We start from the raw sequence: 26,965 nt of genomic DNA, 5'->3' as shown, positions 1-26,965 counted from the left end.
TTTTATTTCATCATTCAAGTATATTTTAATATGTAAAAAAAATGTTTGATCCATGTCCAAGTAACCTACATTTAAAATTTCAAGTGTTTAGACCCAAAATTTGCGGGGGAGTTTGGTAGTGTTTTCAAAATTTGAACTTTGACAGCAAAATTTCTGATCGAAAACCGATTAAAAAGATGTTTCCAATCTCAGTACCCCTTATGTCAAATCTCGAGTCTGTAGACTAAAAATTGCAGAGTAGTTTGGTAGGGAAATGCACACACACACACACACAGACACACACACACACGCGCACACACACACACGCACACACACACGCACACACAAACAGTTTCACATTTAGAGATATATAGATTTACATTTCTCTTTTATGGTCACCGAACTTTTTTGTATTTTTTTTCGCAATCGGCAATCAACATATTTATGTATTTCCTGGAATACTTGTTAAGTAAGACAAGTAAAAATATATTTAAACTCTGTTAAGATGTGATGATGATCTAACCTATTTTGTGTTTATATGAACTCTTCTAGACTCTATGCATGGAGAAGTTTACGACGATGTATCGAGGCAGGCTCGGAGAAATCTTTCTGTAATATACTAATCTGTACATCTGTAATATACTAATCTGTACATATGTAATATACTAATCTGTACATCTGTAATATGCTAATCTGTACATCTGTAATATACTAATCTGTACATCTGTAATATACTAATCTGTACATCTGTAATATACTAATCTGTACATCTGTAATATGCTAATCTGTACATCTGTAATATGCTAATCTGTACATCTGTAATATACTAATCTGTACATATGTAATATGCTAATCTGTACATCTGTAAATATACACTCTTGTAAATATACCACCGCGTTGTATTGTTTTATATGGACATTTATATTGCCACAACACTGATGAGAATTCGGACTTATTCGGATATAAAATATTACGTTATATTGTTAAAGAAAACAAAGACGTATGTCGGATACAACATTAGCCTCCAACTGGAATGTTGAATTTCAAGAAAAAAAGCTTAGATGATGTGCTCAGATGTTACATGAAAAGGGCTGTCCCCTTTTCATGTAAGTAAAAATAAAGAGAATTAGTTAAATGAAAATAATATCAGATAAAACGGGAATCGAACCCTGTAGATAAGTTTTAAAGAACAATAGGTTTTAAATGGAATGTCCAGTAAATTGTTGATTCTGTTAAAATATTTAATAAATACAAATTTGGTTGGAAACTATTCACATTCTTAGAAAGAATGTGCATAATAAAATATGGGTTACAGAATTAGATAAGTAGGTTAAATTCCTTTGTAAAACAACAAGGAAAATGGGAAATTTCCTGGTCATCAGAAATGGTTTCAAAAACGTGCAAATCACGCATGTTGATAAAACGTGAATTATAGTCACGTTGACCAGACATACATGTGATTTCTCAATATAGGAAAGAGTTCGAAGTTAGTTAGAGAGAGTGAGATGAGAGTGAGACGAGAGTCAGATCAGAGTCGGGGAGAAGAGAGAGAGAGAGAGAGAGAGAGAGAGAGAGAGAGAGAGAGAGAGAGAGAGAGAGAGAGAGCTGACATGGAACCTTAGAAGCGAGGTTAGAAGAAGAAATCATGTAAGACTTGAATTCCTGGATGCAAAGCCATTGACCGGTCATATGGAATAATAAAAAGAGCATCTTCATCTTTTGTATCGGCGTCTTCGTGTTGTTATTCAACAGAAAAGGTATTGTCCATTTACGTTATAAGAACTTTGTGAAAATCATCATCACCAAAACAAAGGTAAAGTGAAATTGTATTAATATGAACTTTGTGTTTATAAAAATGTACAACTGTCTCTCTCTTTACATGTACCTGTTAATGTCATCAATATACTATCTCTCACAGCACACAAAATGAACAACAACAAATATAAGTCGTCATCTAAACAAGAACACTAAATAAGAACTCACGTAACATACGCGCACAAGTGGTACCTTCTAATAATAAGATAATAACACACTACGTAACATTAATTACAAAAGTAACAGCGAGAAGTAACGAATATGATACAAATATTTGCCAGTTGCCAAAAGTCTTTTCTTGGTTTAGCAAATTATTTCATTTTTTTTATTCAGAATATGCGCAGTCTGTGAGCGCCTCTTAATGAGCTATTAAAACAGGAAACGCTTTGACGACAGAATGCCAGTATGTATTTTAAATATCTATTATATTAATATAATAGATATGTAAAATACATACTTGCATTCTGTTGTCAACGCTTTCCTGCTTTAATGGTTGTTTTATGGTTGTCGTTACGGCCGATATCATCTTGGTCACTCTTTAGATTGAAAATGGAATATTCCAAATGACTAATAAACATTTCTAAATTCCATAATTTACACCTTTATTTTCTCCCTTTTTTCACGTTAATCTAATCGATTACAAACTTTCAGATTAAATAAAACTTGAAAAATAATTTTTTATGACTTATCGTCGGGGATCAGTTTTCAATTATAACATTCTACTAAATTGAACACGTACTTCGTAACCATCGAAAAAAAAATAATGCGACTCTCTTACACGACCGGTGTTAAATTGCGTCTAAAAAAGGGGTTTAAGAAGGGAACTTTCTTGAACCCCTTTCCACCCCTCCCTATTTCTTATCTATCTTATCTATTTCACCGCGTCGTCTCGCTTGAAAGAATTCCAACTATAAAAAATTGTTGCATAGGGGTACATATTAAAGGAGAGACGGGGGATTCATATTGGGGCCATATAATACACGAATGACGATGATTAGAGGGAGAGACATTTATACAGTTCTGATATTTCTTGGGGGACTTCATATGGATATACTGGCTGGAGATGTATACAAGTTCTTAACACAGAGGATGGGTGATACATATTCTTGTCAGGGTTACATAATGTCTATTACCTTTTGAGTGTTGAAAGATGGCACATGACAACAGTTTTACAAATACACAAAGATGATTCTTTATTCATTGGACCGGTCGAATGCTGATGACGTTAGGAATTCACTTGTATCTACATGGTTTAATTTTTTCCCCTTCGCTTTCAAAGGGTCAGCTGACCACTGACTGCCAACTGACTGACTCTCAACTCTCTCTGACTGACTAGCAGACTGACTCTGAAATTCGAACCCATAGAACTATATAGAACTATATGGAGAATCGTCCTTTGTCTATGACGTCAGAAGTGTGTCTCTCAAACGTGACTAATTCACGTGACTAATTCACGTGCCTATGCTGTTTTGTCGAAAACACACTTCTGCAAACAAAGAATCCTCTCCTAACCTAGTTTTTAACCTAACCTATTTTTTTAACAATATATTTTTAATTTACATTGTTCATTCTTTTACTGACATATTTAATATTCAGAATTAACAATAACCTTATTTTCTAACATTCCAATTCTTAACCTTGCTTACAAGAGTCTTTGTTTATTCTAATCTCATTTTCACTTATCTAATGTTTTTCTTATTTACATGAAAAGGGGGCATCCCTTTTCATGTAACATTACTATCCTTCCCATTAAAAAAAATGTACGCATTGTTAAATTCTAGTACATTTTTTTCCACTTTTTCATTCAGCCACCCTTATGCCGTAAACCGAGATCTCATTTTACCTCTTCACGTAATCGACGACTCTTTCGTCCAAATGTGTCCTGATCCTTTCTTTCGCCTGGGTGTTCTACTAATTAGAGCGTTGTCTCATTTTCTAACTATTTTATTTTGGGGGGCATACATCAAAGCTCATTTACTTTAATCCTTTGTGGTTGGCTTCTAATTATTAAGATATACCTTTTCATCACACTGATTCGCTTGGATTTCCTTGCTTGGACTCTTGGAACTTAGATAAAGACTTAGAAAACATCACCCTTAACTAAATAACCCCCGTCCCTTGCGCCAAAATTCCTATTTGCGTACTGAATTCTATGGCCCGGATTTATGTGCTTTTTCTCTTTTTTTTCATGAAGGCGTCCAAGACCTCAACAAAGATATCTCGCATTCATACATCTCTAAAAAAAAAGTATAAGATTATATCTTTTCTTCCTACGTACTTACGGTATATTTTACCTTTTCTCCCTTCTTAATGCTATATGTTATTTCTCCGTGGTACTGACTCTTATAGTTCTTTGGTACCCTAAGGAATTATCGTATCCTTCAACGCTTGCCTTTTTAATTTATTGTGCTGACACTTATAATTCTTCTCGGTGCCGTTACTTGCAGCATGCTTTATAAGCCACAATATCGCAGGTTTCCATCTATACTTTCCTAACAGGGCCATTCTAATGCTGTCTCCTGAAAAGCTACACTTTTTGCGAAAAATGTTTATGGACATCAAAAATAAAAAAAATAAAAAATAAAAATTCTCTCTTCTGGCTTATCACATCCGAAAAACTCTCAAAATACCCGCTTACGTAATTTTCTATTGCCCCCTCTCTAAAATTCTAACTTATTTCTAGAACAACCATTCACAACCATTAACGTCTCATCTATCTATTAACGTCCCGTTTTTATTTTTCATGTTACTTGTTTCTTTCATTTTAATTTATCTACTTATTTATGATTTGAATTCTTAACGAACAAATGACTGCCAACTGACTGACTCTCAACTCTCTTTCTGACTGACTAGCAGACTGGCTCTGAAATTCGAACCCATAGAGAATCGCCCTTTGTATATGACGTCAGAAGTGTGTCTCTCAGACGTGACTAATTCACATGGCTATGTATGTTTGTCCAAAACACACTTTTGCAAACAAAAAATCCTCTCAAAACCTATTTTTTAATCTAACCTATTTTTTTAACAATATATTTTAAATTTTCATGGTTCATTCTTTTACTGACATATTTAATATTCAGAATTAACAATAGCCTTATTTTCTAACATTCTATTTCTTTAACCTTGCTTGCAAGGTTCGAGTCTCGGCTTATCCTAATCTCATTTTCACTTATCTAATGTTCTTATTTACATAAAAAGGGGGCAGCCCTTTTCCTGTAACAAAATGTCCACTCAAAAAATTTTATATTTATTTCCCAAGTCGGCATGATTCCAGATATCTTGTATAAAGCCATTATAAACTTTTGTACCACTGAAATCTAATATATATATTCTAAATAAGTTTTGAGCAAAAAAAAAAGAAAGAGAAAAATTTAAAAATTAAATAATGCAATTTACCCCCCCCAAAAAAAACAGAGAAACTAAATTTAACATATCGCAGACTTAGCACCTAAATAATCCGACTTCTAAAACGTTTATAATTACAAAATAGAATTCAATTATACAAGAACAAAAAAAAACCCTTAACAAAAATTGTTACATAAAAATAGACATCGCACTTTCATAAGCCGATTTCTCAAAAGTCTGTAATTATAAAAGAGAATTTAACTGCATAAGGATGAAAAAAGAAAGCCTACACCAAAATTTTGGAAATAGAAAACGAGGATTTAAAAAAAAATTAACAAGATTACAAGATCTATTCTGAAACATGTTCATTAGCATATAAATGCTATGGGAAGAAAAATGTAGAAAAGTTTGATACCTTTGGTACCAGAAAGGCAAATAGATAAGAGGAAGGAAACCTAGCCATACATTCTTCTAAAACCCTAACAGAAGAAGCTTTGAATATATATATATATATATATATATATATATATATATATATATATATATATATATATATATATATATATATTGAAATACCTTGGTATAAAGAGTCCTCTTTATCCTTCAAATAGATGTATGTACATCCTTATTAAATAAATGAGTCATTCTATATTTTCCAATTTTGTGAATTCATTTTCTACTCCTATTGTCTTCTCTATCAGTTCCATTAAAATTTGTTGAACTTTATATTATCCCGATAAGTCTCCTCTTATAGAATTGAATTTACTTTCCTCTTCTATCTATCCTCGTTATATATATATATATATATATATATATATATATATATATATATATATGTATGTATATATGTATATGTATATATATATATGCATATATATATATGTATATATATATGTATAACAGAAAGAAAATTCAAACTGTAAGTTGAACTTTACAATAAAAATTTATTATTGGACTGAATACTCCAAAAAAACAATTTACAAAGTCCTTATTCAGAGAAAGACTTTGTAAATAGTTTTTTTGAGTATTACGCCGAACAATAAATTTTGATTGTAAAGTTCAACTTACAGCTTGAATTTTCTTTCTCTTATAATAAGCTCTACTCTCTATTGCATATTGCGGTTTTTTAATTTGGTTGGGATTACATTTTCTATATATAAATACACTTATTTATATTTGTTTGAATATTAACATTGCGTATATCACTACATCCCTTTATTTTCATTAATATATGTATATATATATATATGTATACATGAATATATATGTATATATATATGTATATATACATGTATATACATGCATATATAGGTATATATATGTATATATATACATGGATATATATGTATATATATATGTATATACATATACACATATATATATATATATATATACATGAATATATATGTATATATATGTATATGTATATATGTGTATATGTATATATGTGTATATAGGTATATATATATATATATATATGTATATATATGTATATATAGGTATATACATATATGTATATATATATGGATACATATGTATATATATATATGTATATGTATATATGTATATATATGTATATGCATATATATATACATGGATACATATGTATATATATGTATATATATGTATATATATGCATATATATATACATATATATGCATATATATATATGTGTATATATGTATATATATCTATATATACCCATGTATATATATATCTATATATATACATATATATGTATATATATCTATATATTTATCTATATCTATATATGTATATATATATATATCTGTATATACATGTATATATATCTATATATACATGTATATATATATATACATATACATGTATACATGTATATATATATATGTATATATATGTACATCATGCCTCTATTTGGTCGAAAGCCACTTTGGGACTCGGGAAGGATGGTTTCTGCAAGGGGTGTAAGCCTGTTGGCCAAAACCCGAGCTAGGGCTTTCCCTGTGGTAGAGAGGAGAGAAATGCCCCGGTAGTTCCCATAGTTTGCCTTGTCTCCCTTCTTAAAGATGGAGACAACTAGGGCATCTCTAAGTTGTGCAGGGATTTTCTCTTGTTCCCATATTTTGAGCAGCAGGGCATGGATGTGTCTGAGAAGATCAGGCCCGCCTTTCTTCAGGAGTTCTGCTAGGATGCCGTCAGAACCAGCCGCCTTATTGTTTTTCATCTTCCTAATTGCATCCCGCACCTCTTCCAGACTCGGTGGTTCTCCCATGCTCTCAATTATGGGCTGTTGGGGGAGTTTTTCAAGGGCCTCCATCTCTGGAGTGGTGTCCCTGTTCAGAAGATCCTCGTAATGCTCTTTCCATCTATTTGTTATTTCTCCCTTTCCTTTCAGCAGCGTGAGCCCATCCTTAGACCGAAGGGGGGTCAGAGAACGGTAGCTGGGGCCGTATACCACTTTTGTGGCTTCAAAGAATCGTCTGGTGTCCCCAGAGTTAGCAAACTGCTGGATCTCCTGAGCCTTCTTCATCCGCCAGAGGTTCTTCAGCTTCCTGACTGTCGATCGGACAGCCGCTTTAGCCTTGGCATGGGCAGCTCTTTTAACCTTGCAATTGATGTTATTCTGCCAGGTGATAAAAGTTTGCCTCTTGGTGTCTATAAGCTGTTGGATTTCGGTATCGTTTTCATCGTACCAATCCTGATGTTTCCGCTTTTTCTGCCCTAGGATGCTTATACTGGAGTCCATGATGGCAGAGGACAGCTTGTCCCAGTGCTCTTCAGCGTCATGCGGATACTGCTTGGGCAGGGCCGCGCTAAGAGCCGCCTGGAGGTGTTGTTGGTAGGTGATATCGCCCAGCTGCTCGATGTTGAGCTTTGGTCGGCTCTGTCTTTTTTGCATCCTTTGCTTCTGCATTAAATGGATAGACATGATGGAGCAAATAAGACGGTGGTCGGTCCAACAATTGTCTGTACTGGTCATTGCCCTGGTGTTCAGCACATCACAGCGGTCTTTGGCACGGACAATGACATAGTCAATGAGGTGCCTGATTTTACTTCGAGGGTGCGTCCATGATTTTTTGAATGCGTTTTTTTGTCGGAAAAGTGTGTTCGTGATGATCAGGTTATGTTCTGAGCACTTTGTCAGTAGGAGTGTACCATTTGAGTTAATGTTCCCAACTCCTTCTCTTCCAAGCGTTCCTCTCCAGTGCTGATGGTCTCGTCCCACTCTGGCATTGAAGTCCCCAAGTAGGATTATCTTGTCCCCCTTGGGGGTCCCGGATAAAATGGTGTCAAGGTCAGCATAAAAGGTCTCTTTTATTTCATCATGTGCATCAAGTGTTGGAGCATACACACTAATCACAGTGGCCATTTGGCTGCCCGCAAGCATCAGGCGCATGGTCATTAGGCGTTCGTTGATGCCCAGAGGGGGCTCATTGAGGTGGCGGATGAGGCTGTTCTTTATAGCAAAGCCCATGCCATGGATACGCGGCTCTTCTGCAGGCCTTCCTTTCCAAAAGAAGGTGTACCCGCCTTTCTCCTGCCTCAGCTGCCCGTCGTCAGCCAGTCGGGTTTCAGAGAGCACAGCTATGTCAATCTGGAACCTCCTTAGCTCTCTTGAGATAATGATCTTCACTGCTCGTCAACTCCAAGAAAAGTGCAGGGAGCAAAATTTACCATTATACATGGCTTTTATAGACCTTACTAAAACCTTTGACTCTGTGAACCGTCAAGCCCTTTGGCTGGTTCTTGCAAGGTTTGGATGCCCAGAGAGGTACATTCGGGTACTGAGACTGCTACATGACAATATGTCAGCTACAGTCCTCAGTAGTAGTGGAGATGAAACAGAGCCCTTCAGGATTGACACGGGAGTGAAACAGGGATGTGTCATTGCCCCAACCCTGTTCTCCATCTTCATTACTGCTATCCTCCATCTCACGGACAAACATCTTCCCCATGGAGTTCGGATTATGTACAGAACTGACGGGCGACTTTTTAACATCAACAGATTTAGGGCTAAAGGTCGAACGAACACCATATCCATTATGGAGCTACAATATGCAGACAATAACGCCCTTGTAGCCCTCTCAGAAGAGGACCTACAGTGTACACTGGTTGCCTTCACGAGGGCGTACAAACAGCTAGGACTAACAATTAATATAAAAAAAACCCAAATCCTCCATCAATCACCACCAAACAGTACTCCAGTCTCACCCCCAAACATCTCCATCGATAACGCTAGACTGGAAAATGTGGACCACTTCCCATACCTAAGCAGCATCCTATCATCAAAAGCCAACATAGATGATGAAATACAACACCGTCTCAGCTGTGCCAGTGGGGCTTTCTCAAGGTTAAGGAAGAGAGTATTTGAGAACCGTGACCTTCTGGCAAAGACCAAAATCATGGTATATAAAGCTGTCTTGCTGCCCACTCTTCTCTATGGATCGGAGACCTGGACCATATACAGGAGGCACGTAAAAACCCTGGAGACGTACCACCAAAGATGCCTCCGAAAAATCCTCAGAATTAGTTGGAAGGACCGACGCACCAACACCAGCGTCCTGAGTGAGGCTGACATTCCCACTATCACCGCTACTGTTGCTCAACGCCAGCTCAGATGGACTGGTCATGTTGTCCGAATGCCGGATCTCCGCCTCCCAAAACAGATTTTCTACTCTCAGCTTGTTGAGGGAAAGCGTGCCCAGAGTGGCCAAAAGATGAGGTATAAGGACAACATCAAAGCAAATCTAAAGCGGTTTCACATGGACCTTGAGACATGGGAGGACGTGGCTGGGAGCAGGTTGGCATGGAGGAGCGCTGTTCACGAAGGTGCTGCGCTTTATAGTAGTGACCTAAATCAAGCTGCTGAGGATAAACACAAGCACAGAAAGGACAGATTATCAACCAGACACACCCAACCCCACCCTACCACCACTACCTTTATCTGCTCAAATTGCACAAGACAAATTGGGTCTAGGATTGGGCTCTATGCTCACCTGAGGACCCACAGAAGCCACAACGGAGGACAGTCTTACTCGGACACGAGTGACCGCCGATGATGATGATGATGTATATGTACATATATATGTATATATATGTATATATATGCATATATGTGCATATATATATGCATATATATATGCATATCTATGAATATATATATGTATATATGTATATGCTTGTGGGCCAAGGTTATTTAACCAAAGGCTAAGGGTGAGGTAACCCTGACAGAAACCTCCAGAGGAGCTTAGGCCCTGTAAGCTGCGGTGTGTGGAATATGCTCTGGTGCCCAGCAACCTAAGTTCCAGTCATGAATCAAATGGCATGTTGGGTGGAGAGGGCTCTGTAAGCCGTAGTGAAGGCAACCACTCTAGGAGAAGGAAAACTCTGATATAAAACCTGCAATGACTGCTACATCCAATGATGTTGACTTGCTCTTCTTTTTGGATCAATGTGGCAGTTGTTTAGAGAGTGGGATTGTCTCGGTGCAAAGTCTTTCCCCACTATAACAATCCTCATGCACAGGCATTGCTCGATATAAATTAGATACACTTTTTACCATCTCGTGTATCTTTATAGCAAAAAAGGCTGGCTGTAGCCTAAAACGGCAAAACATTCAATAAAGTTGGAAAATATGATTATAAACGTAAATGGCAATAAGGGAACTGGAATTTCCAGGGCCTGGCCCGGCAGGTGTTTCAGGGCTCCTATCTAAGGAACTTCAACGTTATGACATGGACATAGTTGCTCTGTCTGAGACCAGGTTGGCTGATGAGGGACAGTTTTCTGAGTTGGCTGGGGCTTACTCCATTTTCTGGAGTGGTAGAGCGGATGGATGTAAGAGGGAATCAGGCGTGGCTTTTGCTATAAAGGCATCAATTCTTTCTAGCCTGGAAGAACTTCCCTGTAGTGTGAGTGACCGGATCATGACTATGAGGTTACCTCTGGTAAATGGTCGTTATACAACTTTTTGAGTGTCTATGCACCCACTATGGATGCAACAGAAGATGAAAAGGTTGCTTTCTACCTTGCTTTGTGCAGTGCAGTTAGACGCATTCCCTCTGCTGATAAGATCTTCATTCTTGGAGAGTTTAATGCTAGGGTGGGAAAAGATTTTGAAACCTGAGACGTGCTGGGTAAACACGGAGTGGGCAAGTGTAATAGTAATGGTCTGATGTTTTTGCAGTTTTGTTCAGAGATGAGTTTTAAAATCGGTAACAACGTGTTCCAGCAGAAGGACAAATACAAGACGACCTAGATGCATCCTGGTTCCAAAAAATGGCACTTGATAGACTATGTGTTAGTCAGAAAATATGAGATGAGTGATATCTGCAGCGTTCGTGTCATGCAGGGTGCAAAAATTAAGTGTGTTGTGAAGCCCAAGATAGGGGGAGCTAGTGTGGCTATCCCAAAGCGACTTAATGTTGCCCGTCTAAAGGACAATATTGTGAGAGAGAAACTAGTTAAGGAGATGGAAGAGACTGATTTTTAAGGAATCTGTCTATGAGGTATGTGAGAGAGTATTAGGTTATTGTGAGCGTAAACATCAGGATTTGTTCAATGAGAATGATACTGAAATTCAGGCTCTGCTTGATTCAAAAGCCAGGGCATTGCACGCTTATCTCGGGGGTGGTTTGACGGATGGTGAGCAAGATCAATTGAGGGACAAGTTTAAGGCAATCAAGCACGAGGTGCAGAGGAGGTTGCGTAACATGCAGGATGAATGGTGGAGGCAGAAAGCTGAGGAAATACAACTCGCCTCGGATTCGAAAAACACCAAGGTCTTATACAGCCTACTGAGCACGGTTTCCGGACCATCCAGATCACCTATCACTCCTCTGCGCTCGAAAGATGGTGGGGATCTTCTTCGAGACCCTACCAACATTCTTTATAGATGGAGGGAGCATTTCGATGACCTCCTGAACAGACCTTCTTACGTTGATCAGGAGTTTGTTAGGTCGATTGCTAGCAATCCGGTCAAGGATATCTTGGCAGAGGTTCCTTCTCTCCAGGAGGTTGAAACAGCTGTCCATAAGCTGAACAATGGAAAGACTCCTGACCCGAATCGTTTGCATGCAGAGATCTTTAAATGTTCTGGACCCAAGATGATGCAACGCTTAGCGGAATTGTTGCGGACTGCTTGGCAGGACGAGTGTATTCTGCAGGATTGGCGGGATGCATTGATGGTAGTGCTATACAAGAGGAAGGGTAGCAGAGATGAATGTGGAAACTATCGAGGAATCTCTTTGCTGTAAGTAGTCAGTAAGGTGCTCTGTGGGATCATGCTAGACAAAATGCTGGAGCATATTGCTGATGATGTTTTGCCTGAGTCGCAGTGTGGTTTCAGAAGATGTCGAGGGACAGTGGATATGATTTTTACAGCCAGGCAACTGCAGGAGAAATATATAACAACAAAAGGGACTGTATCAGGTGTTCATCGATTTAACTAAGGCCTTTGATACAGTCAATAGGGATGCTTTATGGGAGATTTTGAAAAGGCTTGGCTGTCCTGACAAGTTTATAACCATCTTAAAGCTCTTCCACGATGATATGAAGGATGTGATCAACGTTGGGGGAAAGCTGGCTGATCCTGTCTCAGTAGAAAATGGTGTTAAGCAGGGAGATATTCCAGCACCCACACTCTTTGCGTTGTATTTCACCATGGTCTTTCGGATGGTATTTGGGGGGGGTGCTCTGATCGTGTCTATATTCGTTACCAAACTACTGGGGGGTTGTTCAACATTAGGTGCTTCAATGCAAGTACAAAGGTACTCACCAACATGATTCGTGACTTGCTCTATGCGGATGACTGTGATCTGGTGGCTCATACGGTGACTGATATGCAGCATCTTGTGGACGCTTTTGCGCATTGGGCCTGACCATCAATCTGAAAAAAAAACTGTCTTAATGTATCAGTCTGCTCCAGGCATGCTATACTATGAGCCATCAGTTTATATCTGTGGGTCAAGGATAGCGGTTGTCTCTAAGTTTATATACTTGGGTAGCACACTGAGTATGTCTGGTACCCTGGATGATGAGGTATCGTTACGGATCAGCAGACTTTGGAAAGTTGGACGGGCGTCTGTGGAGACGTCATGGGATCTTGCTGCCAACTAAGATTAAGGTTTATGCCGCATGCGTTCTCTCTACTCTTCTCTATGGTTGTGAAACTTGGACAACATACAGGGAGCATTTGAGACATCTCAAGCAGTTTCACCAGATGTGCCTACGGCGAATCTTAGGTGTGGGTTGGCAGATGTATGTCAGTGATGTGGAGGTGCTTGATCGAACCCAATGCCTTAGCATTGAGGCTCACGTTATTAAGCATAGACTGAGATGGAGTGGACATGTGGTGAGGATGTTAGACAGTCGACTTCCCAAACAACTCGGTGAGCTCGGCGAGAGAAGAAGTCTGGCTCAAAAGCCTAAATTGAGATTTAAGGATTGTTTAAGATCCACCTTAAAAAAATGTGGGATTGATGAAAGAACCTGGGAGAGTCTTGCTTTGGATCGCGGAGAGTGAAGAAGGATCTTGTGGGGAGGTATGGGCAAGTTTGAGGTGGATCGAACCCAGTATGAGCGGCTGAAGCATGATATCCGAAAAGGGAAAGTGAAGGGGGGAGCCAACTTGGTCTGGAGTGTGAGGTGTGCGGAAGAATATGTCTTAGCAGAGCATGGCTGATGAGTCACCAGTCTACTAATCGGCGCAGCGGGCCACAAAGCAGTCTTGAGTTGCCAGAATTGACCTGCGTACACTGCGGGCGAATGTACAAAACGAAAGGCGGTTTGAAACGGCATTTGATCCTGCATAGAAAAGAACAGCAAGAACGTGCTGTTAGTGGTGCACATGTCTGTACAATGTGTGCTAAGGAATGCCAGAGTTTAGCAGGGCTTAAAAGCCACATTCGTGCAGCCCATCACTGAATGTTTTTGTGTTTCTATATACCTTTTTTTTTCTTTTTTGTTGTGCTATATCGAGTGATGGCAATGTTCGAAAGCGAATTTGCTGCCATCATGTATATATATATATATATATATATATATATATATATATATATATATATATATATAGGAAATTTATTACTGTGAGTCCAGAATGAGTTTACAAATTGTTTCAGCTAGAGGAAAATCCTCAAAGAGAGGAAAAAATCCAACTAGCATCGTCAGAATTCATAGATGGACTAAGTTATAAAGTCAAATAAGAATATATATATATATGTATGTATATATATGTATATATATATGAATATATATATGTATGTATATGTGTACATATATATATGTATATATGCATATATATATTTATATATATATGTATATATATATATATATTTATATGTATATATTTATATTGTATATATATATACATATGTACATATTAATATGTATATATATGTATATATATATGTACATATATATATATGTATATATATATGTACATATTTATATGTATATATATATGTACATATTTATATGTATATATATGTGTATATATATGTACATATTTATATGTATATATATGTGACGCTCAGCTCAGTGGTTAGACGCTGATGAAGCTCCACGACACTTCTTGAAGTCAGAGTTAAACCAAAAGAAGATTTATATTTAAAAACTTTTTTAAATGCCGCAATAACTTTCTTGTTAACCTAATATATATATATATATATATATATATATATATATATATATATATATATATATATATATATATATATATTAAAAAAGGAAGACTGAGTTTTTTTTGTATCCAGAATAAATCCCAACGTGTATACAACCCCATACACACTAGTTTACGGTAAATTGATATAAGATAACTTGATGGAGTTTTTGTTATCAATACATCAAGGAAGGCTAAAGAAGAATTACTTTCTCCCTCGTATATTTAACACGGTATGCATTTGGTTGAGTAAAGTGAAGAATTTGTTTACCTCTGTTTGATTATTGAATAGGCAAAATATGTCGTCTACATATCGAAAGTAGACTATTCATTCTGCCTTTACGAACTAAAGTATAAGTTAATTTGAACCTTAACACACCGTGCTCTAAATTGGATAAAGAATTAAAAACGATCACCAGTATTTTGTCCAATAATGCGCACCCTCTTGATGTGATTAACTCTGTCATAAATAAGAAAATAAACAATATACACAAAAAAATACATCGGCTTGGAAAAGTGAGGGCAAAACCCGGAATCTACCCCCAATGTAATTAATTTTTTTCAACCTCCATTAAATGTTTTCCCTCCGTCTTTCTTTTTACCATGAATCCAAAAATATTAATAAAAAAGAAAAAACCCAGGCTTCCTTTTTTTAACAGCTATGATATATATATATATATATATATATATATATATATATATATATATATATATATATATATATATATATATATATATATATATATATCGTTTTCCTTTGTGTGTATTAATATTCATATTAAAATCCCTCTTTTCTATTTATTTAAAAAGAAAATACAATTTTCTTATATATGGGTTGTGGAAAAGATCTAGCTAATTTGCATATTCTTTTAAACATTCATTTAAATTAATTCCCTATTAGGTTGTCGTTTTTCTAATGAGATAATCATCTTTAGTTAACTATTACGTGTGATTATATTCATGCAGATATTCTACATGATTTATACTTGCATAATATTTTCGTAAAAAGTTTATAGTAAACACAAAATTGTTTCCATATATAAATATATACGTATATATTTTTGTTTAACAAATTTTCTCTACTAAACTCCTCCTAGACTTTTTGGTCTACAGACAAGAAACTTCATATATAAGGTATTTGGATCCATGCAAAACTTTATTTTTTTTATTTATTTTTTATTTTTTTTACATAGGCATCACCACATTATCAAGGCCCAGAGGCCACTCAAGGATAAGGGTTAAAGAGTGTACAGTAGCAATTGGACAATATAGTAATCATTAGTAATGAAAATTTGGTAAATTTGATAACTTATATGGAACGGCTCATCAAGAACTTATTTACTTTAGACTTGAACACAACCATATTGTAGTCAGCCGGAAAGCAGGAAAACGGAAGACAATTCCACAGGCGTGCAGTTCTAAGAAAGAAGCTTTGTTCATGGAATCTACATTTAGGTTTAGGCACAGATAAAGAGTGGGGGAAATTATTGATAGTGTTTACAGCTAGACGAGTGTTTCTTGTGAAAGTTTGGCGAGGGGGGACCATAGATTAAAGCTCAGTCGAACACTTTCCATGAAAATAACGATACATCAGAGACAAACTCACAACATCTCTTCTGTGAGATAGAGGTTGCAGCGAAGAGAAAAGGACATCTCCTACGAGGCTACGAAGTCTATTTTGAACTCTATCAAGGCAGGACAAGTCCTTTCTAGCAGCTCCTGCCCAGATGTGGCAACAGTATTCCATCTTTGGACGTACCTGGCTCTTATATAGATAGAGAATAGCATCAGCAGTGAGATATTTACCGGATCGATAGAAAGATCCCACCATTTTTCCAGCGGCCTTGGCAACAGATTTGATGTACGTGTTCCATTTAAGATCAGGAGTAATGGTCAAGCCCAGAAGCTTGTCAAAACTTGAGGCCTCCTGAAGACGAGAGCCATTCATTTCAATTGATGCCAAATGTGGATTAGAATGTTGATGATGTAAAGAGAGAAGCTTGGTTTTAGATGCATTAAAAGTAACCAGCCACTCCTTTCCCCATTGTACTACGTGCTCAAGATCAGAGGAGAGAGAATTGGAGAGAACTTGGTCGTTTACTGTCTTAGATGTGCAACCATAAATGGTAGTGTCGTCAGCATAAATGTCTACAAATGATGTAAGGATGTGATTTGGAAGATCATTAATGTAGATCAGGAAAAGAGTTGGGACCAGGATGGACCCCTGAGGGACACCGGCATTAATACTGTGAGCTTCTGATTTTTGCCCCTCAACTACTACTCTTATGAACCTATCAGAAAGAAATGATTTAATAATTGAGAAGACTTTTCCAGCTATACCATAACTAGCGATCTTTATATTTGGGTTTTAGCCTGGAAAAATCGGTGCAAAAGTGTGAAAAGTAAAAAAATGGAATTTGCCAGGTGAAGGTCGAACGCCGCCATTACGAATGCATATATGGTTCATGTTTTAATTTTTAGCCTTGCAGTAAACATGTTTTCATAGGCCAGTCATTGACGGCAGAGGCAAAAGAAATCGTAAGCTGAACGTTTTGGTTTCGATTCTCGGTGGTGGCGCATGAGTTTCTTTTTATACTTTTTAAATAATGATTATATATTGCATCCAATCCATCTATCTATCTATCTATTTATATATCTATCTATATATCTATAAAAGTGAAAGTGTGTGTGCGTGTGTGTGTGTATCTGTTTATCTGTATGTCTGTGTGTGTACATTTCCATACGCAATAACTCTGTCAATTTCGAGTCTACAAACTCGAAATTTGATATACACGGTACTGAGATTAGGGAAAATCTTTGTGATCCGTTTCGGACAGAAATTTGGCTGTTAAGGGGTCAAAGTTCAACGATTTGACTTTTGAGAATTCTACCAAACTCCTCCAACAATTTTGGGTCTAAACACCTGAAATTTTAGATATAGGTTCCTTGACCTGGATCTAACTTAATAACTTGATTTGAGCCCAAAACAATAAATGTTAAGGGGGTCATAATAGAGGTCAAATTAAAAAAAAATGACTTCTGCAGTCTCTACCAAATTACTCAGTCAATTTCTGGTCTAAACATTTGAATTTTAACATAAAGGGTATATATATAAAGGCCAAGCTTTCTAATCTGTTTTTTTTAGTTACTAATATATAAATGCATGTATGTATGTATGTTTGCATGTCTGCCTAAAACTTTCGACAGAGGCGGCGGATTTTTACAAGATCAGTATCATTTTGAAGCTCGATCTTTCAGACGACAAATATCGAAAAATAGGCTAAAACATTAATATCTTCACCTTCAACTGGAAACTTTTCTACGGGGGAGGGGTCGCTTTTTTCGGCGATATTTTCGAAAGTCATCCTCTCCTTTCGATTGTCTAGCCTTAATTTAAACCTACGTCACTTTCTCTTTGGCGGTAATCGTAACAGCTAAGAGATCAGGTTTTTCCCCGTAATTTTCCTCCTTTGTGGTACGGGTTCAAGCCTGCCTTCCTACAATCTTTTTTTTTTTTTTTGCTCAACATACCACTCCAAACACCCGGGCAACGCCGGGCTGAAATGCTAGTATATATATAAAAAAGTGAACGTGTCTGTGTGTCTGTATGTGTGTGTACATTTCCCTACGCAATAACTCTGTCCATTTTCAGTCTACAGAATCGAAATTTGATATACAGGGTACTGAGAATAGAGAAAATCTTTGTGATCGGTTTTCCGCCAGAAATTTGGTTGTAAAAGGGTCAAAATTCAACGCTTTGACCTTTGAGAACTCTACCAAACTCCTGCGACAATTTTCGGTCTAAGCACTAGAAATTTTAGACATAGGTTCCTTGGACATGGATATAACTTAATAACTTGATTTGAGCCCAAAACAATAAATGTTAAGGGTCAAAGTTAAAAACAATAAATGTTAAGAGGTCAAAGTTAAAAAAAATTGACCACTTTTCTTTTTTTTTGCTCAACATACATCTCCAAATACCCAGGAAACGCCGGGCACCCATGCTAGTATATCTATAAAAGTGAACGTCTCTCTGTGTGTCTGTCTGTGTACATTTCCCTACGCAATAACTCAATTAAAAGTCTACAAACTCGAAATTTGACATACAGTGTACTGAGATTTGGGAAAATCTTTGTGATCGGTTTTCAGCCAGAAATTTGGCTGATAAGGGGTCAAAGTTCAACGATTTGACTTTTGAGAACTCTACCAAACTCCTCCGACAATTTTGGATCTAAACACTTGAAATTTTAGATATTGGTTCCTTGGACATGGATCTAACTTAATAACTCAATTTGAGCCCAAAACAATAAATTAATAGGGGTCAAAGTTAAAAAAATTGACCACTTTTTTTTTGCTCATCATACACCTCCAAATACCCGGACAACACCGGGCTGAAATGCTAGTATATATATATATTCGTTTCTTTTGTGTGTATTGATATTCATATTAAAATCCCTCTTTTCTATTTATTTAAAAAGAAAATACAATTTTCTTATGTATGGGTTGTGGAATTGCATTCACTAGCAAAAGATCTAGCTAATTTGCATATTCTTTTAAACATTCATTTTAATTAATTCCCTATTAGTTTTTTCGGTTTTCTTATGGGCTGATTATCTAGAGTTAACTATTACGTGTGATTATATTCATGCAGATATTCTACATGATTTATACTTTTGAGAACTCTACCAAATTGTTTCACTACATATTGATGTATACGTATATATTTTTGTTTAATCTATTAGTCTATCTATCTATATATCTATAAAAGTGAAAGTGTCTGTGTGTGTGTCTGTCTGTGTACATTTCCGACGCAATAACTTTCTCAATTTTAAGTCTACAGACTCAAAATTTGCCATACAGGGTACTGAGATTTCGGAAAATCTTTGTGATCGGTTTTCGGCCGGAAATTTGGCTGTTAAGGGGTCAAAGTTCAACGATTTGACCTTTGAGAACTCTACCATACTCCTCCGACAATTTTGGGTCTAATACTTGAAATTTTAGATATAGATTCCTTGGACATGGATCTAACTTAATAACTAAATTTGAGCCGAAAAGAATAAATTTTAAGGGGTCATAATAGGGAACAAGTTAAAAAAATTGACCGCTTTTTTTTTTCTTTGCTCAACATACACCTCCAAACACCCGGGGCAACGCCGGGCTGAAATGCTAGTATATATATATATATATATATATATATATATATATATATATATATATATATATATATATATATATAAAAGTGAAAGTGTCTGTATGTCTGTGTGTCTGTGCGACTGTCTGTGTGTCTGTGTATGTACATTTCCCTAAGCAATAACTTCTGTCAATTTTCAATCTATAAACTCGAAATTTGAAATACAGGGAATTAAGATTTGGGAAAATCTTTGTGATCAGTTTTCTGTCAGAAATTTGACTGTTAAGGAGTCAAAGTTCAACGATTTGACTTTTGAGAACTCTACCAAACACTTTTGGGTCCAAGCACTTGAAATTTTAGACATAGGTTCCTTGGACATGGATCTAACTTAATAACTTTATTTGAGCCCAATACAATAAATTTTAAGGGGTCATAATAGGGGTCAAATTTAAAAATTTATATATTGCCAAGGCTGCTGGAAAAATGGTGAGATCGTTCTACCACTCCAGTTGCTGATGCAATTCTCTACCTGTATAAGAGCCAAGTGCGTCCAGGGATGGAGTACTGTTGCCACATCTGAAAGAGCTTATCCTGCATTGACAGAGTTCAAAATAGACTTCGTAGCCTGGTGGGGGTGTCCTTTTCTCTTCCCTGCAACCTCTTTCCCACAGAATAGACGTTGTGAACCTGTCTCTGCTTTATCGTTATTTTCATGGCAAGTGCTTGTCTGAGCTACACTATAGTCTCCCCTGACTGTCGTCTAACTGAAACCACTATCAATAATTTCCCCCGCTCTTTATCTGTGCCTAAACCTAAACGTAGATTCTATGAACAAAACTTCTTTCTTAGAACTGCACGCATATGGAACTCTGTTTCATTTTCCTGTTTTCCAACTGACTACAACATGGTCATCTTCATGTCCAACGTGAACAAGTAATTGATGAGCCATCCCCTTGAATAATCCAATTTACCAAATTTCTAATACTAACAATTACTACGACATTTTTCCATTGACTACTGTAAACTCATTAATCTTTATCCTCGAGTGACCTCCGAACCTTCATAAGTAGTGTCTCCTTTGTATATATATATATATATATATATATATATATATATATATATATATATATATATATATATATATATATATAGTACGTACACAAAAATATTGATTTTAATCAAATGATCGAACCTCAATGAAATTGCAAAATTTAATTCAATGAGATTTGAAAAATAGTTTACTACCAAACAATGTTAACAATTAGATACATTTATTCATCGCTGATCTTATTTTTCAAATGTCGGATTGTCCATTTAGTTTTATCTATAACTGAATAAACCCCATAGGTTCATACCTTTTCTCAAGGATGTTCGTGTAAGATAAATATAATTGACATTGAACTGTGTTTATTCTATAAACCACTGATGTGAACAAGGTCATCTGTATCGTTTCGTTGTTTAAATATTTCATAATATTTATCAATAAGAACAAAAGGAACAAAAACGTTTTACAAGACACCATCTGTTAGAATAGATACGGGAATGTTTATGTTTTGGAAAGAATACACTTCATCAATCACTCTCTCTTCACTCACGCAGATAAGTTCAAAGGTAAGTTTAAACCCACCCCCATATATATATATATATATATATATATATATATATATATATATATATATATATTTAAAAGAGTGTAGCCATTAATAATTGTGGGGTTTTCAGCCTTTTATCATATTTCTATTTTAAAAAAATGTCAGAGACCACATCATCACTCTGAAAAACACATTTAGTATCAGCAGATGTAAAAATAACATTTCAATCTCTCATTTAAAAAAAAACTTTTTACAAAAATATCTGATGAGAGCGAAACAAAGCTTGAAACGCGTTATAAAAATATTTTTAAATAAAAATATGATAAAAGGCTGATAACCCCACAATTGTTGATGGCTACATTCTTTTAAATATATATATATATATATATATACTAGCAAAAGTACCCGTCGTTGACTGGGTTCAAAAACAGCCTACAGAAAATGGACTCTGATTTATGAAAGTATGATAGGGTATGAAAAGGAAGGGTTGTAAAGAGATAGCTTCGAATTTGGGGGTATCAAAACCAAAGCAAAATATGATGAAAGTAAAAATAAAATAGATAAACCACATAATCTATTATACCATACCTGTTCACACTGAAACACTTATCACAATATTCTGTGGATCTATATTAAAAAACCTTGTTAAACTTTGTGACATATTTCCAATCTATGGAGCGAACGAACACCCCATAATTTTAGTATACCATATTTCTTCAAACTGAAACATAATTATCAAAGTATACTTACGCAGATAGATATGAAAAATCTTTATTAAAGTTTGTGCCTATTTCCATTCTATGGAGGCCAGGCGCGAACGCAGACCCCACAATTTTATTATACCATCCCAATTTAATACATACTTATCAAAGTATTCTTATGTACATCTATATCAAAAACACTTGTAAACGTTTTTTTTTTAATTTTTAAATTTTTTATTTCCATACTTTGTGGACCAGGCGTGAACGCAGGCCCCACAATTGTAATGAACCACCGTTCTGCCAGATCACACATACCCATTCCTGTGTCTCGATATATCTTCTATCATTATGTGTAATCAGTTTTTTAAAATAGTCAACCATATAGGAGCCTATTCGTGACCACACACACACACACACACACACACACACACACACATTCAGCTTTGTATATATATATATATATATATATAGTCTATCTCTTTTTCTCTCTAGGTTTCTTATATCCTTTTTTCGTTAAGCTATTAGGTTGGTGCAAAAATAATGTCGTTTTTTGCCGTTCAACTATGTATACACGAACCTAATAGTTTTTACACGAACCTAATAGTTTATACTTCTTTTAGTGATAAATGAATTCGCCATAAACGTTTTACAAATGGAGTTTCAGTTGACTGTCTTGGACCTTTCTTGCAGAATCGTCGAATTAATTAAAATGGTTTATTTTAAATGGAAAATCAATTTTATTCCGAAATAAAGTTAGTTTGAACATTTGTATTATATGATGGGTTTACGCAAACAAATCTCATGCGACGTCAAAAATGACATGAAACCAATCTTGTTCCTTTCAACTGCCGTCATCAATGAGTTGCCGGATTTACATATGGTTTATAATAAATAAATAGAAAATAAATAGAAATCTGAAGACAATGACAGTTGAACTCATGATAGAGAAAAAGCAACAGAAAGCGAAGGTCGATCTATGATTTGCCCCTTGCTATACGTTCGTATCATATGATGAAAATTAATCATACAAAAAACAGCAACTGATAAATAACATTTTTTAAAAAAATCCATATGATACTGAGTAAAAATGGTGAGTTTAATTTCTATCCAAAACAATTTCTGTTAGTTTCATAGATTAGACTCATAATCCCCATTTTAAAAATGCAGAAGGAAATCCCACTGTAACTTTTCTAAAGAGTTCAAGAACTTTTAAAGATGTATTCCAAATTAAAAAAACAAACACGTATAACTAAACTCTGTACGACGTTTTAGTAGTCGATGTTTCACGAGACAAAGATAAAACGATCCTATCTCAGTCCTGATAAACATCAAGAATCGTAACAAAGGTGGTAAAACAGTGTGGGAATTTTGAAAATGAAAGCATGTGCCATGTTTTTGATTAGGCAATCGATTTTCTTAATGTTGAGATGCACATAAATAATCAATTGAATGAAAGCATACAAATTAGATGGCAGAGTAAACCTTCATTCCACACGAAATGAAGTTCAATCAATTTCTAAAATTTTATGGGATTCTCATGTTAACTAGTGAGCTCGTGAATTTTTTTTTTTATTCAGCATATACTCACAATCCCAAAAATGTTCCGTTATAAATAAAATAAAACTTCCTTTCTGCTTATAAATATTTCTAAAACTTCCAGCGAGTGTACTTTTTCAATAAATATTATTTAACGTAAGTGTAATTATTTCAATAAATATCATTTAAACTTTTGGGGAATTCTTTTGTCCTATTCTATCAGTTTGTCATATTCAAGATATCCGTATTTTTTGAATTTCTTTTGATGATCAGTGTTAGATATTGAACAGTTCAACCTCATAAAATTCCAAGTAGAAATTACTTGAAACTAATTTGTATAACACCTGTCTATTTATCTATTAAATAATGTTATTCTATTAAACTTGGGAACGTGAAATTTGGTTGGCATGGCTCTCTGCTTAAGCATATTACTCTATGATTGTCTTGTACGAACAGCTATGCTAGTATTATGTTGCATATCTCTTCAGATTTACACGCGCAAAACGTAAATAGCAGAAGTAACAAAATACAGAATTAACAGGAGCATGACAGAAATGGCGGCATTAGAAACGAACCTTGTTCGTTGACATAAACCATTCAAGCATATTTAATACATACAAGAGCATTTCCTATGTTCACGTTATCAGTATAATTCACAGTTGATTTTAGAAAAATAGCAAAAAGATTATTTGGCTTAAAAACAATCAAGTCTGCAGTGTGAGCATCATCACAGTTTAGGTTTTTTTTGTTCGGGTTAGTATTTTGACACAAATAGGTAATTCCCCAGACTCCTTTTCGTGAGTCAAAATGCAGAAACTAACACAACCTTATTGTCTCTACCGTGCAAGGTTCTTGTGTCTTAAACTATGTCCGCGTGCGTGGTTTTTGGCCAGAAATTTGGCTGTTAAGGAGTCAAAGCTCAACGATTTGACCTTTGAGAACTCTACCAAACTCCTCCGACAATTTTGGGTATACACACTTGAAATTTTAGATATAGGTTCCTTGGACATGGATCTAACTTAATAACTTTATTTGAGCCCAAAAACAATAAATGTTAAGGGGTCATAATAGGGGTCAAAGTTAAAAAAATTGACCGTTTTTTTTTTGCTCAACATACATCTCCACAAGGCCGGGCCGAAATGCTAGTATAGATATAAAAGTGAACGTGTCCGTGTGTCTGCGTGTCTGTCTGTGTCTGTGTACATTTTCCTTCGCAATAACTCTGTTAATTTTCAGTGTACAGACGAAATATATATATATATATATATATATATATATATATATATATATACAGGGTGACTGAAAAAAACGGCTCTAATTAGGCCCCGTTTCTTTGTGTTTTGTCTGAATGAAATGAAACTTTGGTCATAACTAGTTTATTATATTCAAAACATCACATCAAAACACTAGGGTCTTTTGCCTTTTTTTCTCTGTTGACTGTAAAATGCTCAGAAAAACAATTGAATGTCCTCTGTTTTTTTTTTTTTGGTCACCCTGTATAGATAGATAGATAGATAGATAGATAGATAGATAGATAGACAGTATGAAAAAGATGGAGAAGAATCTCTTTTTAAATAGCTTACCTTGATTGTATCCAGTGGATGTCCAGAAATAACAATCCCCATTCCACCAAGATATCCACCGATAAAATCTTTCTGAGGACTCACTTTCGCGGAAGCTTTTAGGTCTTCGGCGGAGCAAGGCGATTGAGACATCGATGGTTTTGTAACTTGGATCATCTACTGTTCTAGCCGTTACTGCATACGAATGTGATAAATTAACTTTATTAAAAAGAAAAAAAAAGAAAGAAATTCGACTCGCGAGATGAGTTGTAGCCGGACGTGGGTTCGCGTTCAAGTGCACTTATTATCTTTTGACAAAAAACTAAAAAGTAAAGAAAAAAATGAAAGAAAGAATGGAAAAGTGTCGCCTCTTTCTGACCTTTGGTTATCTGTGCTGACAGAAATAAATACCATTTAAAGAAGAAGCAAAAGAGGAGGAGGAGGAGGAGGAGGAGTTTTGATAGTCCGTTCGGTTTTTCTATGAACTTGTCTGCACTTGTTTCCGTTTTTTCTTTCTTTTTCTTTTTGTAATATTACCGATCTGAATGTGGAGTTCAGTTAATTCAATTTATAACAATTCGAATTATATATATATTGTGAAGGAAGTTGTTTCAGATTTTAAAATTAGTGAATAATTGGAAGGATTCAAAATGTAAAGGAAAGTGGTCTCTTCTATATCTCTTTTGCTTTCTCTCTCTCTCTCTCTCTCTCTCTCTCTTCTGTATGTCTCTCTCTCTCTCTCTCACACTCTTCATTTCTGAATTCTTGATTTTTGTAATATATTTCTATCTTTTATAAAATAAAATGATCCGATATAAGTAAAAGAAATTTTCATAAAAAACTACATCTTACAAAATAATGCACATAAAAATAACTAGATAAGTATTCAAAATAATGCGTACATTTGTTGTAGAAAAATTACAAAATGATTCCCTTTGTAATGGACGGCGATTATTTTTTGTGTATGTATGTGTGTATAACCGTTTTCAGAAGTTGGAACATATTTTTACAATTTATTGTTTACTTTTGGATTACTTAAATTAATTACGATTAAATTATCGACAAAATAATTGCCTAGAATGATATAAAAAAAGCAGATCGTATTTAAATAATATAGTCATGCAAATTAAGTTATGAAGAATTAATCTCTCATGAAAATTAATTTATATGGTTTTGATAATTCGTGCATTTTTATTAAATCACTTAACTGTTAATATTGTTAACTCCCTGTCACCGTTACTGTTCATCATAGCCATGGTGCCCCTCAACAATATACTTAGGAAATGTTAAGCCAGATACAAATTTACTAATACAGATGAAAGAATGAACCATCTAATGTATATGAAATACAGAAACTTTTTGCAAGAATCAAAAAGGAATAGAGACACTAATAAACACAACTAGAATCTTCAGCATCTGAATGGAATACGACGTGGAAAAGTATGCAATACTAGGGGAAAACTGGAGGCAACGGAAGATATAGAACTACCCAGGCGAAGGTGAGAACACTAGGTGAGCAAATATTTGGAAAATTTGGAAACAAATAAAGGTAAAATAAAATTGGAAAAGGAATATTTGTGAAAAACAAGGAAACTCATAGAAACTAAATTATGTAACAGGAACCTAATAAAAGGTATAAACATATGGGAAATATCACTAGTAAG

At 35.3% G+C, this 26,965-nt stretch overlaps 1 protein-coding gene across 2 annotated transcripts in view; it reads right to left on the bottom strand.

Moving 5' to 3' along the window:
- Positions 1-25,866, bottom strand: part of LOC145277823 (mitochondrial carnitine/acylcarnitine carrier protein-like) — a 157,538-nt gene extending 131,672 nt beyond the window's left edge. Inside the window, exon 1 of one of the 2 annotated variants that reach the window (XM_080129725.1) lies at positions 25,323-25,866. In XM_080129725.1, coding sequence (XP_079985851.1) covers positions 25,323-25,478 — 156 coding nt within the window. In that variant the 5' untranslated portion in view covers positions 25,479-25,866. The remainder of the gene's footprint in view (positions 1-25,322) is intronic. The other variant, XM_080129726.1, reaches the window with a different exon arrangement.
- Positions 25,867-26,965: the final 1,099 nt, after the last annotated feature.

Source organism: Euprymna scolopes, chromosome 6 (genome assembly GCF_053919585.1).
Source record: "Euprymna scolopes isolate OS-2025 chromosome 6, ASM5391958v1, whole genome shotgun sequence".
In the NCBI taxonomy this organism is placed as follows: domain Eukaryota; kingdom Metazoa; phylum Mollusca; class Cephalopoda; order Sepiida; family Sepiolidae; genus Euprymna; species Euprymna scolopes.
Note: the sequence above shows the minus strand (reverse complement) of the source record. Positions and strands in the feature narration are given on the sequence as shown.